This window comes from Aspergillus karnatakaensis (assembly GCF_047715665.1).
Source record: "Aspergillus karnatakaensis strain CBS 102800 unplaced genomic scaffold BJY04scaffold_60, whole genome shotgun sequence".
Taxonomy (NCBI): domain Eukaryota; kingdom Fungi; phylum Ascomycota; class Eurotiomycetes; order Eurotiales; family Aspergillaceae; genus Aspergillus; species Aspergillus karnatakaensis.
In genome coordinates, this window is record NW_027395772.1 from 187,993 (window position 1) to 202,247 (window position 14,255).

Consider the following 14,255-nt stretch of genomic DNA (forward strand, 5'->3'; position numbering starts at 1 on the left):
GCAGCGCTGGACCCTGCAATAAAGCATGATCCGGAGGTTTGGAGGCAGCATGGTTACTATTTCACTGAACATGGTGAACATATCTGGGGTGATTTATACATTGCTGTTGGGGAGAGGCCTTCAAGCAGGGGTATATTCATAATGCGGCACCACCCCTCCAACAGTGGTAGATTGATTGATGAGGCTGTCAACTCGCCAGCGAGATTTGAGGCGGCGAGATTCGAGGCGGCGAGCTGGGGCATGAACTCGGGGGATCTCGCGCAGCGCGCGAAAAAGATCCTAGGTTGGATGCCGCAGGAAAGGAGCTTGGACGAGGAATTACCCGAGATTGTGCGATCAGAGGCAGTTAGAATGGGTCTTTGATTCTCTAGATACTAGTTTCAACTGTCTAACTTGATGCTCAATGATTGGAGCGTAGTCCGAAATTAAGAGTTGACAATTCCATCAAGTCATTGGCAACAATGGGCAATATACAGTGGTTCGTGTTGCCTATCAGCACTAATCATCTATTAAGGATGACAAGGGATTTCCATTTTTGTTTTTTGAGACTCTAAGGGAAGAGGGGTGTCATCAGAATCCCAGTGACTTATCTACATCGACGATACGCACCATTTCCAAGATGAACAGCGCATATGGACGCGACGTAGTCAAAAGACACCAGGACTAAAGTCAACCACCTGAGCCCTCTCGACCAGCCCATCCAAGCTCTTGACAAACTCCAGATGCACGAGATCATGCGCCAAATAAAAGTCTCTATCTGCGGCTGTCGCAAATTCAACAATAAATGCATGCGTAATCCCTCCCTATGCCGAACATAAGTGTTGCTGTCAGAGGTACTGCAAGACAAAGAAGGACGGCCATACCTGTGTGCCTTCCGGTGAATTGTCCATTGCCCCTGATGCTGATTGTATGTATGGCTTGCCAGTATGTAAATGGAGGCATCGGTCTTTTAGATTGAGCATCTCCCTGCACACCTATATTCTTGTTAGCAACCAGACCTTTGAACCAGATGGAGGGCGGATATATATTTATCAGTATCGAGGACTGAACGTACGTCTTGAATAGCTTCCAGGGATGCACCCTTCTTGAATTGGAAGAGAACGATATGGGTGATTGTCTTGTTCATTCCAGGTGTTAATAGCGCGTTCAATGGTTTTGAAATTTATCGACAAGAAAAGCACAGAATATATATGTTGTGCTGCACAGGATGACTCTTGTAAAGTCGGGAGTTCGCTGCATGTGCGGTTTTATATAACCTCTGCGGCAGAAATCTACTGGCAGGCGGATATCCTACCTAGGTTTATGATTTAGTGTCTTGTCGACCATATGTCCGATGAAAAGAAAAAGAAAAAGAAAGGTAATCCAGATCATTTGGCAGGGGATGCAGGAGGAATCCGGAATTCATTTTCCGACTGGAGACAGGATAAGCCACGCTAGTCTACGTCTTGAAGGTTCTTGATTCATCAACTCCAACATGTTTTGGTCTGGCGTTTTAGCGACGCGAGGGTATCTATTATCTATGCTGAGGGGCTTCCTTGGTTCGGCAGTGCGTCGATACGTTGATTTTGAGCATTCGTGGAGGAAGATTGTGGATGTATTAGCAGTGATCTTCGTTCGGATGGCTATGCTGGATGTCGTGCGATGAATACCAAGCGGTCTAGACTAAATATCTACGCAGTATGACTACATCAATCCAGAGCGATAGAAGGTCTCAGCTACCTGGTACACTCCGTAAGCCTATTCTGGCAAAAACATCTCGGGTGGTAAATCAAACAGTCCCTCTAAAATCGGATTCCCCTGCCACTCATATTCCTCAGGCGGGGTATTAAAAACGCCCGTGTTATTCGCAGAGATAATCCCGCTGCTCACACCAGGCGCATCGGTAACCCCTATCCCCCGGCTGTCCTATCCATTGTTTTCAGCAGGCCACGACTGCTACTGCTCGGAACAGCGACTCGACAGATTCTCGAACAGCTATATTATAAACATGTAGCAATCCCAGAACTCGCTAATAGCCTGCAGCACTAACTAGCAGGAGTTAGCGCTGAGCGACCTAGCCGCGCGACCAATTTATTTGGGCTGCGCATGCGCTTGTAGAATGCCGCCTGCGCGAGGAAGATACCATGGTATAACTCGTATAGCACGGTTAATAGGGCTCCTTTAGTCACTACTATGCACCTACGTGGGGATATAATAAACGGCTGCATCGACGGTCTCAGCGAAGGGTCGTGATGGCCTGTGTGCTCGCCGGCGCGCATGTGGCCGAGGTATATCAGTGATGATCTCGCGCATGATAAGAGAGAGATGCGCGGTTCCGATCTAGTACTGTGCGTATCAATGCGCGGTGGGGCCTGAGAGTAAACCTGCGGGGTCCGTGGCATCGTGTACCAGGTTCCAGAGCGTTAGCATGTCCGCGTCGGCTTGGCCCAGCTCTATACAGAAGAGACGCCCGACCAGCATTCCTGTAAATCCTTTCTCGGGCAACTAAGGCCCACCATAATCTTCGTATTAGGCATTTGTCTTGTGGTCGCATGTTCGGTATAACTGTAGTCGAATGTGAATTCCTAGGGCTTCGGCGATGGTCACGGTAGTGCTGAGCCACGAATAGAAGTTTCAGGAGGTGTTCGGGCCAGTCGAGTTGACTCTGACGGTCAAAGCTCAGGCATGACAAAGGAACGACCCCTTCCTGACCGCCTAAAGATGACACGGCAATTTCCTAGGAAATCGACGCGCCCGACACGGAATATCGTGTCGCCTGCTGATGGTTCCCAGCATGCTGAAGAACTCGCTTGCCAAATGGCTAATAAATATCTTAGAATATGTGACTTTGGCTGATCGGGAAGGGTCTGTCTGCCGCCTCTTGAGTAGATCGAATTTTGTCTTCCGAGCTCAGTGCATGAATGTCACATCTCGTTGCCTTGCCCCTTCCAATTTTTGGTGACTTGGGAGACTGGAGAGTCCGCTATTTTTTATTTTTTTTTGCTATGGGTTTCAGTGACGTCCAGTCTTTTGCATTCAGCACCAGGAACGTTACTAGTGTTAGGTGCTAGCGCAGGGATGCGAAATGCTTTTGTGAATAGGATGGCCCTTGCTACCCGCGAAAAGAGCAAAGTCCTCGGAGTAAAGACAGACACATTATTATTTTTAACCAGTCATATAACTCTAATATATTGACTTAATGTCGGCAGGCTCGCTGGCAGGGTGGTGCAGGTGTGATAAGATTCGTCACGCAGATGGTCATGTCACGGCGCTAGCTTGGCCAATAAGAGGCTGAGACGGGAGCAATGGAGGCAGCAGCGCAGCGGCGACCATACATACTTAAGATCCCACCCCACCATCAGCCGCACATCCTCACTCCTCTTCTCGCATCTTTTTTACCATAGAATATTACAGACACCACATCAACATGGACCCTGTTAGCATTTCTGTCTCTGTGCTAGCCGTCATCACAGCTGCCATTCAATCGGCAAACACGCTCAAGGAAACTGTTACGCGCTTCAAGGAGCGTAATAAAACGTTAGGCAGACTCCAGAATGAGCTGGAGGATCTCACGAAAATCCTTGATCTATTGCAAAATGCGGTTGATACTGATGCATCAGTACTGGCACTTCTTAAAGGTCCTGTTGATCGATGCAGCCAATTATGCAGCGAGTTTGAAGATTCTATCAAAGTATTCGCCAAAAAGTCAAAGACAGGCTTTCGAGATTGGACACGAATGGAATTCATGAGAGGCGATATTAACGAGTTTATCGAGACTCTTGCGGGATATAAATCTACCATTTCAGTTGGGCTAGGCACCATTACAATGTTAATTTCCAACCCCACATTCTACTCCAAAATTTGCTCACATCCTTTCAAGGCATACATCTAAAGTGTCCTACAAGGTCATTGAAGAGTACAATGAGATGATCAAGGACACTTCATATGGTCTTAAGGAGCACCTAATGCGGATTGACGAGAAATTAGCCCAACTTACCATCGAAAATATCGAGTATTCAGATGGAAGCGCAAACCTGAAGGATGAACGAGCAATCACTGAGCAATGTCTCCGTATCTGTGAAGATGCAAGATCTTATATCGAATCGTTGACCAAACGACAAACAGTCCTATATCAAGATTCGCCTAAGAATCTTTCCGAAGAAGAAATCGGGCAGCAGCAATTCGAAGCGCAAAATCTCACACGCCAAGCCCTGAATGAGAATCAGCAGCGGTTCGTGGAGATCATCGTGCACCTTCAAAAACGCCTAGAGGGCTTGATTATGAACGAAGATTGCGGAGACAGAAATGAGCGATCACGTCTACAGCAAGATCTCGATATATCGAAGCAGTGTCTCGAAGTGTGCCAAGTGGCTAGCGAGGTTTCTAACCAGAAGATATTTAAAGTAGGTGAAGTGGTTGCTGATGGTGAAAGCGACCAGGTAGTGGTGACAACTTTGGCGGATCTATTCGACGTCAGAAAGGCGCTCTCCACTGGGAATTCGGCGCAGCTGGTTGGCTCAATGACAGCAGGGGATCTTCAGCATTTGGTTGAGAAGCGTTATAGCAGTCGCTTTGGGGCATTAAATAGTGGTCCTGGCCATACCACAGCGGGTGCTCCGCAGCCGCAATTCGTCAATGAGGTTAGGAGGACGACAAATACCTTTTCGCCAAGAATCAGTTCTGAAGAGCAGTCCCCTGTGCCGAGCACGAAACCTAGTACACCTTCTCCCAACGAAGTTAGGAAACGTGTAATGGGGGGTGCAAGAGACTAGAAAGAATGCTATTATGGGAATACGACATATATTAGGTTCTTTGACTGAGAAGTTAGTATCTGGTCAGGTTATAGCCGAAGATTAAAAAAACATTGCCGCGAATTAGCCCCTTTTGTTATGTACATTATACTGTAGAGTGCCTCGTGATTTACAAGTGCTCTTTCAAAAGATAAGCTCAAGCTAGTATACGTAAATACTTTTATTAAAGAGGTTCTAAGGTAGCGGTCTGTAGCTATTACCAGGGGCTAGCCGCATGCACTAATCAAGGATAATTGGTATAACATACATAGCTGTTCTGCCTTGCGTACTAATACTAACAGGCTCAGGGTTAGATCATACCAAAACACACCTGAGTTCAAGGGAACGTCTGGACGATCCACCGGGAGCACGAGTTCCCTGCCCCCGATTGCTTTAACCCTAATAGATATGTAGCAGAAATTCCTGATACATACATGTTTCCTACTAAAAAAAGGCTACATGACCTTTAGCTGGGGAAGGCGCGCATATAATGGTTAGAGTCTTGCTGAGTGACGGATATTCATCATAATTGCCTGCTTGCTACAGGAATTTAATTTTGAGAAGACCCAAGAGCTAGACATATTTGATTATTCCTGACTGCTTTTGATGACTCGTTAACCTTGCTTAGGGAAGGATATGGCAGCTGGCAAGTAATAGAAATAGCCTTAGTATGCGCCCTAATCCATCCAGATGCTGTACGCACCGCCCAACGACGGGATTCGCTCGACTCTTGAGCGGGAGGGCTTGCAGGCTCTGCGGGATCTAGGTCAGTACAAGCGGAGACAAAGTATTGGATGTGCACCTTTTATGCTTCATACAAACTATAGAAAGCCTTTTGGTGGATAGCTCGAGGTGATGTGTTGCTGTGGCGTTTTGTCATTTCTGCAATTGATGAAAAGGAATCACAATATTGCAGATCCAGTGTCCCATTAGAATCAAGTTTCATCTATCTCATAACTGTGACATTGAGCTCGTATAACGTTGAGCCATGGCGAATACATGTCACGTACTCCTCCGTCTAGTTAGATCTCTGTCTAAACCCCAGTAGTCGGGCAATCCCACCATTTCCGAATCATCCCGTCAACCGACAAGCCTTAGGGCATGCTTTTGTCCACACTCAAGCAGCCACACAAACATAATACCCAACCCAGAGATTCGTGCACGCCGCATTGATCTCCTTATTCCACTCCCGAAACTGCGCAAGGGTAATGCCAGCCTGTTCATTTATCGCCCAACAACTATCGCCTGACTGCACTTCGTAAAACTCCTTGCAGCTGCTGATAATCCCGGGCATCTGGGGCTGCGGGCCTGTCGGGGTGGGCTCGGGTGGGGTGCTGGTGGTTGTTACAGTTGGGGCGCCGGGGACGTGCACGCAGACGTAGTAGTCGAGCCAGAGGTTGGAACATTCTAGGTGATATTTGTGTCAGCAGTGGTATTGTGAGAAGGGAGAAAAGAGTTAGAAATACCCTCATCAATGTCGGTGTTCCATTCCTTGAATTGCGCCTCGGTGATGGAGTACTTGGCGGCGATGGTGTCGCACTGATCGCCAGATGCGACGAGGTGGAATTTGTCGCAGTTGGGTGCGATTCCTGGCTGGGTTGGCTCAAAGGGTGATGCGGTTGTCGTGGCCGTAGCGGATGTCGTGGTTGAAGACTTTGTCGTGGTCGTCAGAGTCGTCGAAGGCATTGTCGTGGTGGAGGATGTAGTCGTCTCAGGGTCGTCGGTGACAGTGCCCAGAACGCAGTAGCTGGTTCCTGCGATCAAATTCGGACACAATACGCCGGGGTTCAGAGCCTCAAAGCCAGACAAGGTCAGACCCCAAGCTGCGGCGAAGGACTGGCATGTATTTCCGGGGTTAGCAGCTACGGAGAAGTTGCAGATTACGGCTCCGGAGATCAGGTTGGGGAGGAGCCCGAAGACAATTGCGGCTTTGGAGATCATGGTGAGAAAAGAAGGGGGAGGAGATGGAGAAATTGCATGAGCTTGACAGAAGAAATGGTTGTGAGTGAATCGCAGGCGCCTGCATGGGATTTATATCTGGACCGTCGGGTCCGAGGAACTGTATAGCAGGTACGGACTCTGTCTTCATCGTTACTGGCATTGGATAAAGCTTCAGACTTCAGCCTGCAATCAGGATAGATTAATTGTTGGCTGCCTGACTGATAAAATATCCCCGACAGGCACAGTACTACAAGCCATCGGACAGCTCCTGCATGCCCATGCAACATCGTAATCTTGTTCCGTATCCAATCGCAAATTAGAGAACCCGGGATGCAGCAAGTGAACCATATAGGGCCACCCGTGCACCGCCTGATATGTGCTCCGCTTGGAAGATTCGGCCCTTCGCCGGATCAGCAGGAAGCCTGACATGCAAGCATTAAGCGAGGGTCTTGGCCCAAGTGGCAACATGGGTAATCATACAGAGTAAGTTGTATCGCCAAGACCTGTTTCTATCTGCCGCGACTGGTTTGCAGGAATCGAAAGCTGACCGGTTATATTGATACGAAATTGCACTATATTCAAAGCGACAAAATGTGTAGACTAAATGTTAAAAACAGATTGGCAAAGACCACTTAATGTAATATGACCGAACGAATCAACCATCAAGCCAGACTGGAAATGAAGAATACGATAACGAGCGATGTCAACACTCCAGCAGTACCCCCAAAACCCCCACGGCCTGCATTCTCAGAAGGTGGACACTCAATTCCTTCCACTGTCGGAGCAGCACATGCAGCAGAGGTCATGGCTACAGCAAGACTCTCCGCGGTCGAGCTATCAATCTTCACCTTGCACGGGCTCGGGGTAGCCAGCGTAGAGGGAAGCACGGCACAAGAAGAAGCGGGCTGTTTCTGCTTAGCCGGAATCTCCAGCAGATCAATGACTTCGACAGCCTGCGCGAGAGAGTTCTTGCACGTGTCGTCGCTCGTCGCGGCCACCAGATCCGGCGCCGACGAGCCCTCTTCGATAGAAAAGTAAACCTGATAGCGTCGATCGCCGTAACTGCCAACTTGGACCGCGGTGTCCGAGTCAGGGTCTCTCGAGCAATTGTGCAGGCTGAGCTCCCATGCGAAAACGAAGGGCCCTTCCTTGTTCAGCTGCTGCGTGGTGGCATGCAGGAAGTATGGGTCACTGGTAGAGGTATTGAGGTCCGAGAGGTGGACCAGGCCGGTGACACGGTCAGTCTGATTGGGCTGGATGTTTTGTTGCTCAATGTACCAGGAGATACTAGGGCTGAGAGTCATAGCCAGCGCCGGATTTTGCACGGCGAAGACAATCGGCATCAAGGGCGAGGGGGCGTAGCTGCTGTTCTGCGGAAAAATCAAGTCCACCTCGATGCTGCCGGGGGTAGTGGACGCCTGACTGCGAGTTGCAAGCTGCACAAGCGCTAGCAGAAAGCAAGCGTGCTCGATGAGGTTTTTGGTCGGAGGCGACATCGTGGAGGGAAGGTCAACAGAGAATGGGGTCGCACTGAAGAAGACGGATTAAGGCCGACAGGATGGGGGCGGCGAGCTCTCTAATATTGTCGACTGACCCCTGATGAGCAGGAACAGGGCTCTAATTAGGCTAGATATTAACATCGTTAGAGCCAAGCGGTGACATCGACTGTTCTAGGACCGGAGGGTCCGAGGGCCTAACGGGAGTCATGGCGGGCCTTACCTTAGTTTCTTTAGTCTCTGTATCCTTCTTCGCTTTCCTAGCCCCCAGAGTGTCAGCCTCTGTGTATTGTGGAGCTCAAGCACTAAACCCCTCAGGCTGACTTCTAACTGGCGGGTTATTCTCTCGTGCAAAAGTCCGCTGGATCACACACTACCATCCTTCCATGTTAGTGAAATCTCGGATGTATGGATTCTTCGTAGGATATGTGAATTTCCTGATGAGATGGCCTGACACCATGCTGATTCTCGGATGGGATGCCTTGAGGTGAATGACTATCTGACACAACGACTGTAGACCCTGGTGGCAAACGCCTACAAAAGGCGCGATGAAGCCCGGGTTGTCAGTTACACCAGCACCTTCCACAGCTACTCTTTACTGTGACACAGTCATTCATTCTTTCATTTGTATTTCACATTCATTACCTTCTTTCGTTTCTCCGCCATCGTGATGACCCCATGTTGGCGCATTCATGCCGCGGGGGCCACCGCCCTCTTGCTCTCGGTAGCATCTGCATCTATCCCCGCGCTGCGAAAGCCCGCCAGCCCCAGCTACAACATCAGAGATGCCTGTCCGGTGGCGTGCAATGTCGCCGGTCCCAACCCAGGCAACTGGTCGGCGTACCACAACTTTGACCAGTTGCAGGCCTGCGACAAGACCCTCTTTTATGATTTTTCCCTTTATGATCAGGTCGATCGTCCTGACATTCTGCATCGCATTTACGTCTGCACATCCTACGGGGCCGACTGGGCACACCTCGAGTCCTCGACTACCCAGCAGGCGGTCGAGCGTGTGGACTTGGACTATACCCTGGGTTGGTGGGATAACGGGACCCTCGCGGCCACGGATCTTGCCACCGTCTCCAAGGAGATGCGCCAATATCTGCGGAGCGAGCATGTCGCTACGGACGAGACGCGGCCCAACAAGATTCTCTTCGCCAAATCTGGCCGCACCGCTGTCGGTGTGTATATCGGCGAAGGGTTGAAGGCAGATGAGGTTGGCGCTTTTGCCCTCGAGGCACTCGAGGACACCTTATATATTTCACCTGTCAACTCTAGCAATGTGGCGCTGCAGCTGTGTGATTCAAAATTAAACAATGAACACACATTTGGTCTGTTCGCCTCCAGCACAGGCAGCTTTACCCCAGTGCAAGAAGCCATTAAAACATGGGCTACAGGAGGGTGCCTCATGTTTGATGAAACCAAGGACATCAAAGGTCCGGTAGTACTCACGACGTCTTTCCCGAAACACGCAAATAACAGCAGCCAGTCTAAGCCCAGCCCAAGCTCTTCCCCGGTGCTTCTCCCCACCCCGGGCATCGAATCCAGAAATCATCTTGTCGCACGCGCGGACTGCAAAACAACCCAAGTCAAAGGCGGCGACAGCTGCGCTATGCTTGCGACGCGGTGTGGAATCTCCGCCACCGACTTCAACAAGTATAACCCAGACAAGGACCTCTGCTCATCGCTCAAACCAGGCCAGCACGTCTGCTGCTCGGCAGGAACGATGCCAGACCTTGCACCGAAGCCGAACCCTGACGGCTCTTGCGCCACATACACCATCAAGACAGATGACAACTGCGTTGACCTGGCCGCACAGTTTACCCTTGAAAAGGAGGATCTCGAGGAGTTCAACAAGAAGACTTGGGGCTGGAACGGCTGCGAGACTCTTTGGATTGGGAGTATTATTTGCACCAGCAAGGGCACGCCGCCAATGCCTGCGCCATTGTCCAATGCCGTCTGTGGACCGCAGAAGCCCGGGACTGAAACCCCGGAAGATACTTCTGACATCGCAGACCTAAACCCGTGCCCTTTGAATGCGTGTTGTAATGTCTGGGGCCAGGTATGCCTGTCTTCTTTCCCCCGTTCCCACATGAGCATGCTAAACTGACAGCGTTAGTGCGGCATCACCGACGAATTCTGCACAGACACCAGCACCGGAGCCCCCGGCAGCGCGAAACCAGGAACAAACGGCTGCATTTCCAACTGCGGCATGCAGATCGTCCCCAGCGAACCCCCCGCGGAGTTCCGGCGCATCGCCTACTACCAGGGCTACGGCTTCAGCAGCCGTGACTGTCTATACCAGGATGCCCTGCAAGTCGACGGGACGAAGTACACGCACATGCATTTCGGGTTTGGCGAGCTCACGCACGACTACGAGGTCAAGTTCCAAGACGATCTGACAGAGTACCAGTTCTATAACTTTCTGCGGATTCAGGGGCCGAAGAAGATCATATCATTTGGCGGGTGGGATTTCTCCACGAAGCCGGAGACGTATATGATCTTTCGGGAGGGTGTCAAGCCAGAGAACCGTATGAAGCTGGCCACCAACTTGGCCAACTTTGTCAAAGAGACGGGCTTGGACGGGATTGATCTTGATTGGGAGTATCCGGGGGTATGCTCGCTGTTCGATCTGTTTCTGAGTTGTCACTTCTGGCTAATTCGACCCATAGGCCCCTGATATTCCGGGAATTCCTCCGGATTATGAGGATTCTGGCGACAACTACCTCTCCCTACTGGTTATTCTCAAGAACCTGCTTCCGGGCAAGTCGGTCTCAATTGCTGCGGCGTCGTCGTATTTCTATCTGAAATACTTTCCCATCGAGGCCATTAGCAAGATCTGTGACTATATCGTCTTCATGACCTATGATCTCCACGGACAGGTACGGGTTTGATCACCAGTCTCTGGCATTGCTGTAGCTAACCTGAAACCTTCCACAGTGGGACTCTGGAAACATTCACGCCCAGGTCGGCTGTCCTTCGGGCAACTGCCTCCGCAGCCAGGTTAACCTCACCGAGACCATCAACGCGATGGTGATGTTCACCAAAGCCGGCGTAAAGAGCAACAAAGCCGTCATCGGCGTAACCAGTTACGGCCGTGGGTTCCAAATGTCTGATCCTTCTTGTTGGGGACCGGACTGCAAGTTCACCGGCGGTCCGTATGACTCCCAGGCAACACCGGGAGTATGCACCGCCACGGGCGGGTACATCGCAGATGCAGAGCTCGATGAGATCATCAACGGGGTCAGCTTCGATGCGAACGGGGTCGCGAAGCGCGCTGCGCGAGTGACGCGCCAATATAAGGATGCCACCAGTGACAGCGACATCCTGATTTACGACAACGACCAATGGGTGGCGTCCATGAGTCCCCAAACCAAAGCCTCTCGCACGAATATGTACCGGATCCTGGCCATGGGCGGGACAAGCGACTGGGCAACAGATCTCCAGGCGTATAACGACCCGCCTGGGGAATGGAAAAGCTGGGCGGATTTCAAGATGGCGATCAAGAACGGAGAAGATCCGAACCAAGTCGGCGATCGAACAGGCAACTGGACTGAAATCCCCTGCACCGACAAGGCCGTTGCGAATCCGTTATCAATGAGTCCATCCGAGCGCTGGGAGAGATTGGATGCGAAGCATGCGTGGGCGGATGTGATCGAGGTGTGGAAGGCGGAACATCGTGATAAGAGTACATATACATTTACAGCGTCGCTGTCGTCCATCATCAAGGGCCCCCCGAATGCACAATGTGGCACTCTCCTGGAGTCCAGTAACTGTGGGCAAACGTTGCAGTGTGATGGTTTTGAGACGATGAGTTCGGGAGCTGCAGGCTGGCTAATTTGGAATTCGCTCGTGGTTGTCCATCAGGTTTGTCTCACCCATGCGTAGATTTTTGTTGGGTCAGCTGACAATCCAGATGTACGCGAGCTACTACCGAGCCCTGTTCGACGCCGCCGCATCGGAGATCACCAACTCACTTGACGACCTAGAGAACAAGTTCGCTCCGATCCCAGCACCGCCGGATGATAGATGGCTGCTGCTGCTGATCGATATGATCACGCTGGGTTCGGCGTCTGTGGCAGCTCCTTTTTTCAATAACGGTCAGTCTGCCAGATCCGAAGATGAACGGCCGTTGGAAGACTAATTCTGCGTTCATAGTTCTCTCGAGAATGCCCTTTTTTAAGCTCCGGGATGGCTCGGCGCTTGATAATGCAAAGGACACCACCCTGACTGTCATTTCGCAGAGTACCACCATCACCAAGGATATGCTAGAGGGTTCTGACCCGTAAGATCTTCCTCAGGATTCAGGTTACGTCCACTAATTACAGCGCTGACACACTTCAGTGACGGATGGACGCCCGAGAAACAAGACGCCTTCAGCAACTATATGGGCCAGTCGATCTCAGCCTGGGGCGACGCCACGGAAAGATCTCTGCGAGCTCTCTTCGACGGTTCCGACTCATCCATCGAACTCCTCACCGAGCTCATCTCCGACGGAAAACTTATCGAGGGCGACGGCGAGACGGTCTTCGTGCCCCCGACCGACCCGGACGAGCTCCCCGAGGATACAGCCAGCGGCCTCCGACGTAGTCTCAGCCATACCTTCTATGGCTTCGCGATCCCGACGCTCTGGACGGTGTCTGGCAAATACCCCTTTGTTGTTGACTCCGGGTTTGATTGCAATGCGGAGAATCCACTCGATGATTATCTGAAGGACGAAACGATGGAGACTACCGGGACTTGTTTCGAGGGCAAGCTTTATTTCCTGGCCCACCCGGATGGAGAGGCATTCACCTGCGACGACAGTCACTGCACCGACAATCAATTTTCCAGTCTTCCTGGAGTGGATACGCTGGACGGAGACATCTTTGGGGGGATTACCGTGGAGGATATCATCAAGGGGTACCTACCTCTCTCTCTCCTTTCTCTGTTTGATTTCAAGTTAACGTACTAGATCTGTCCGAACATACCAAGCAAACGGCAACACGAACGGCGGCAAAACGGCCGATCCCGAAGACGGCAGTACGCAGGAAGACCTCTTCAACCAGGACATCACCACGCCCGGCTTCATCAAAATCCCCGTCTGCACGGCCAGCAGAGCGCACGGCTCCTGGACCGACCACACTAATGGTGGCGACGGCGCCGACAAACCGGATTACCCGTGCAACTTGCTGGAAATGCATGACCGGTGCGGCGAGACAACCTGGGATAACGAGACAAGCGACGCATCGCCCGACATCGAGGATTGCTTGACGATCGTGGAGAGAATCAAGGGCACTGAGGGTGAATGGGACATAGAGAATGTTGTCGGCACGCAGCACCAGCTGGTGGAGGCTGGCGGGTGTGCGTTTGGCATTGATAGTCTGGATGCAAGCAACGGCAACGTACAGTACTTTATCGGGGCAGGGGATATTGTGGATATTATTGAGGGCGCTATCGAGAGGTACGGCGGCGATGGCAAGGTTGGAGCTAAGGGGAAAATGTATTGCGATGGGAACACCAAGCAGCAGCATGTAGAGTGGGGATTATACTAGGGGCAGTGGATGGCTGTTTTCTTTATTGGTGGGGTTGAATAATTCGATGATCGATCGGGAGTGATGTTGGAAACGCGGAGGACAGATAGGAACAGCTTAGAGTGTTTCTTTAGGGGTTTGATCAAAAATCGGATCCAGGTTGCTGGACCCTGTTCGATCTCCAGCTGGTATTTCTCTTCATTTCGGCGAACTCCATCTTGAGTGCATAGTAACTGTGGATAATGCCATACATCTTTGACATTGTGGAACGTACTATGTCGAGTTGGTTTAAAGAGAGAGGGAAAATTCTCCAATGTTGGCATGTAGACAGCGATACCTAGCCCTCATACTCCCAGCCCAGCAACGCAGCGGCCCAAGGCCATTTGATACCACTTGCCAGACGGTGAAGAGATCCGAATGGTGACACCTATGCATATTCATGCACAGCAGCCACTTCCTGACCATTTTCTGCCTATCTGGTCAGCGATCGGTGCATCTATAAGAGCAGCTACATTAGAAGGTTAGATATGAATGTC

The 14,255-nt window shown here is 51.0% G+C and overlaps 6 protein-coding genes across 6 annotated transcripts; 3 read left to right on the plus strand and 3 right to left on the minus strand.

Annotated features, from left to right (window-relative positions):
- The first annotated feature begins 113 nt into the window (after positions 1-113).
- On the plus strand, positions 114-503 carry BJY04DRAFT_199156 (uncharacterized protein). The gene has a single exon (XM_073712724.1). The coding sequence runs from the start codon at positions 142-144 to the stop codon at positions 361-363; it is 222 nt and encodes a 73-aa protein (XP_073566859.1). The 5' UTR covers positions 114-141; the 3' UTR covers positions 364-503.
- Positions 504-544: 41 nt separating this feature from the next.
- Positions 545-891, minus strand: BJY04DRAFT_199157 (Dabb family protein; the record flags this gene model as incomplete). Its single annotated transcript, XM_073712725.1, has 2 exons — positions 545-803; positions 864-891. Coding segments are annotated over 2 exons (184 nt in total), but the record flags the coding sequence as incomplete, so codon positions are not given.
- A 2,474-nt stretch (positions 892-3,365) lies between these two features.
- On the plus strand, positions 3,366-4,850 carry BJY04DRAFT_199159 (uncharacterized protein). The gene is made up of 2 exons (XM_073712726.1): positions 3,366-3,807; positions 3,860-4,850. Exons 1-2 carry the CDS (start codon positions 3,407-3,409, stop codon positions 4,749-4,751), a joined length of 1,293 nt encoding a protein of 430 aa, XP_073566861.1. The 5' UTR covers positions 3,366-3,406; the 3' UTR covers positions 4,752-4,850.
- Positions 4,851-5,886: 1,036 nt separating this feature from the next.
- On the minus strand, positions 5,887-6,743 carry BJY04DRAFT_231176 (LysM peptidoglycan-binding domain-containing protein; the record flags this gene model as incomplete). Its single annotated transcript, XM_073719456.1, has 2 exons — positions 6,236-6,743; positions 5,887-6,176 (listed from the first exon to the last, which is right to left on the minus strand). The coding sequence occupies exons 1-2, from the start codon at positions 6,708-6,710 to the stop codon at positions 5,887-5,889; spliced, it is 765 nt and encodes a 254-aa protein (XP_073566862.1). The 5' UTR covers positions 6,711-6,743.
- Positions 6,744-7,184: 441 nt separating this feature from the next.
- Positions 7,185-8,206, minus strand: BJY04DRAFT_231178 (uncharacterized protein; the record flags this gene model as incomplete). The annotated part of the gene is made up of 2 exons (XM_073719457.1): positions 7,185-7,282; positions 7,471-8,206. 2 exons carry the CDS (start codon positions 8,204-8,206, stop codon positions 7,185-7,187), a joined length of 834 nt encoding a protein of 277 aa, XP_073566863.1.
- A 670-nt stretch (positions 8,207-8,876) lies between these two features.
- BJY04DRAFT_231180 (uncharacterized protein) lies at positions 8,877-13,811 on the plus strand (the record flags this gene model as incomplete). Its single annotated transcript, XM_073719458.1, has 9 exons — positions 8,877-8,930; positions 8,964-10,268; positions 10,326-10,820; positions 10,879-11,088; positions 11,147-12,073; positions 12,123-12,306; positions 12,365-12,491; positions 12,551-13,108; positions 13,161-13,811. 9 exons carry the CDS (start codon positions 8,877-8,879, stop codon positions 13,738-13,740), a joined length of 4,440 nt encoding a protein of 1,479 aa, XP_073566864.1. The 3' UTR covers positions 13,741-13,811.
- Positions 13,812-14,255: the final 444 nt, after the last annotated feature.

What these genes read in the sequence shown, in the direction of transcription:
- BJY04DRAFT_199156 (XM_073712724.1), top strand. Translation starts at nt 142, where the DNA reads ATGCGGCACCACCCCTCCAACAGTGGTAGATTGATTGATGAGGCTGTC.
- BJY04DRAFT_199159 (XM_073712726.1), top strand. Translation starts at nt 3,407, where the DNA reads ATGGACCCTGTTAGCATTTCTGTCTCTGTGCTAGCCGTCATCACAGCT. An exon ending in GGGCTAGGCACCATTACAAT is followed by an intron (nt 3,808 to 3,859) that starts GTTAATTTCCAA and finishes CATCCTTTCAAG; the next exon opens with GCATACATCTAAAGTGTCCT.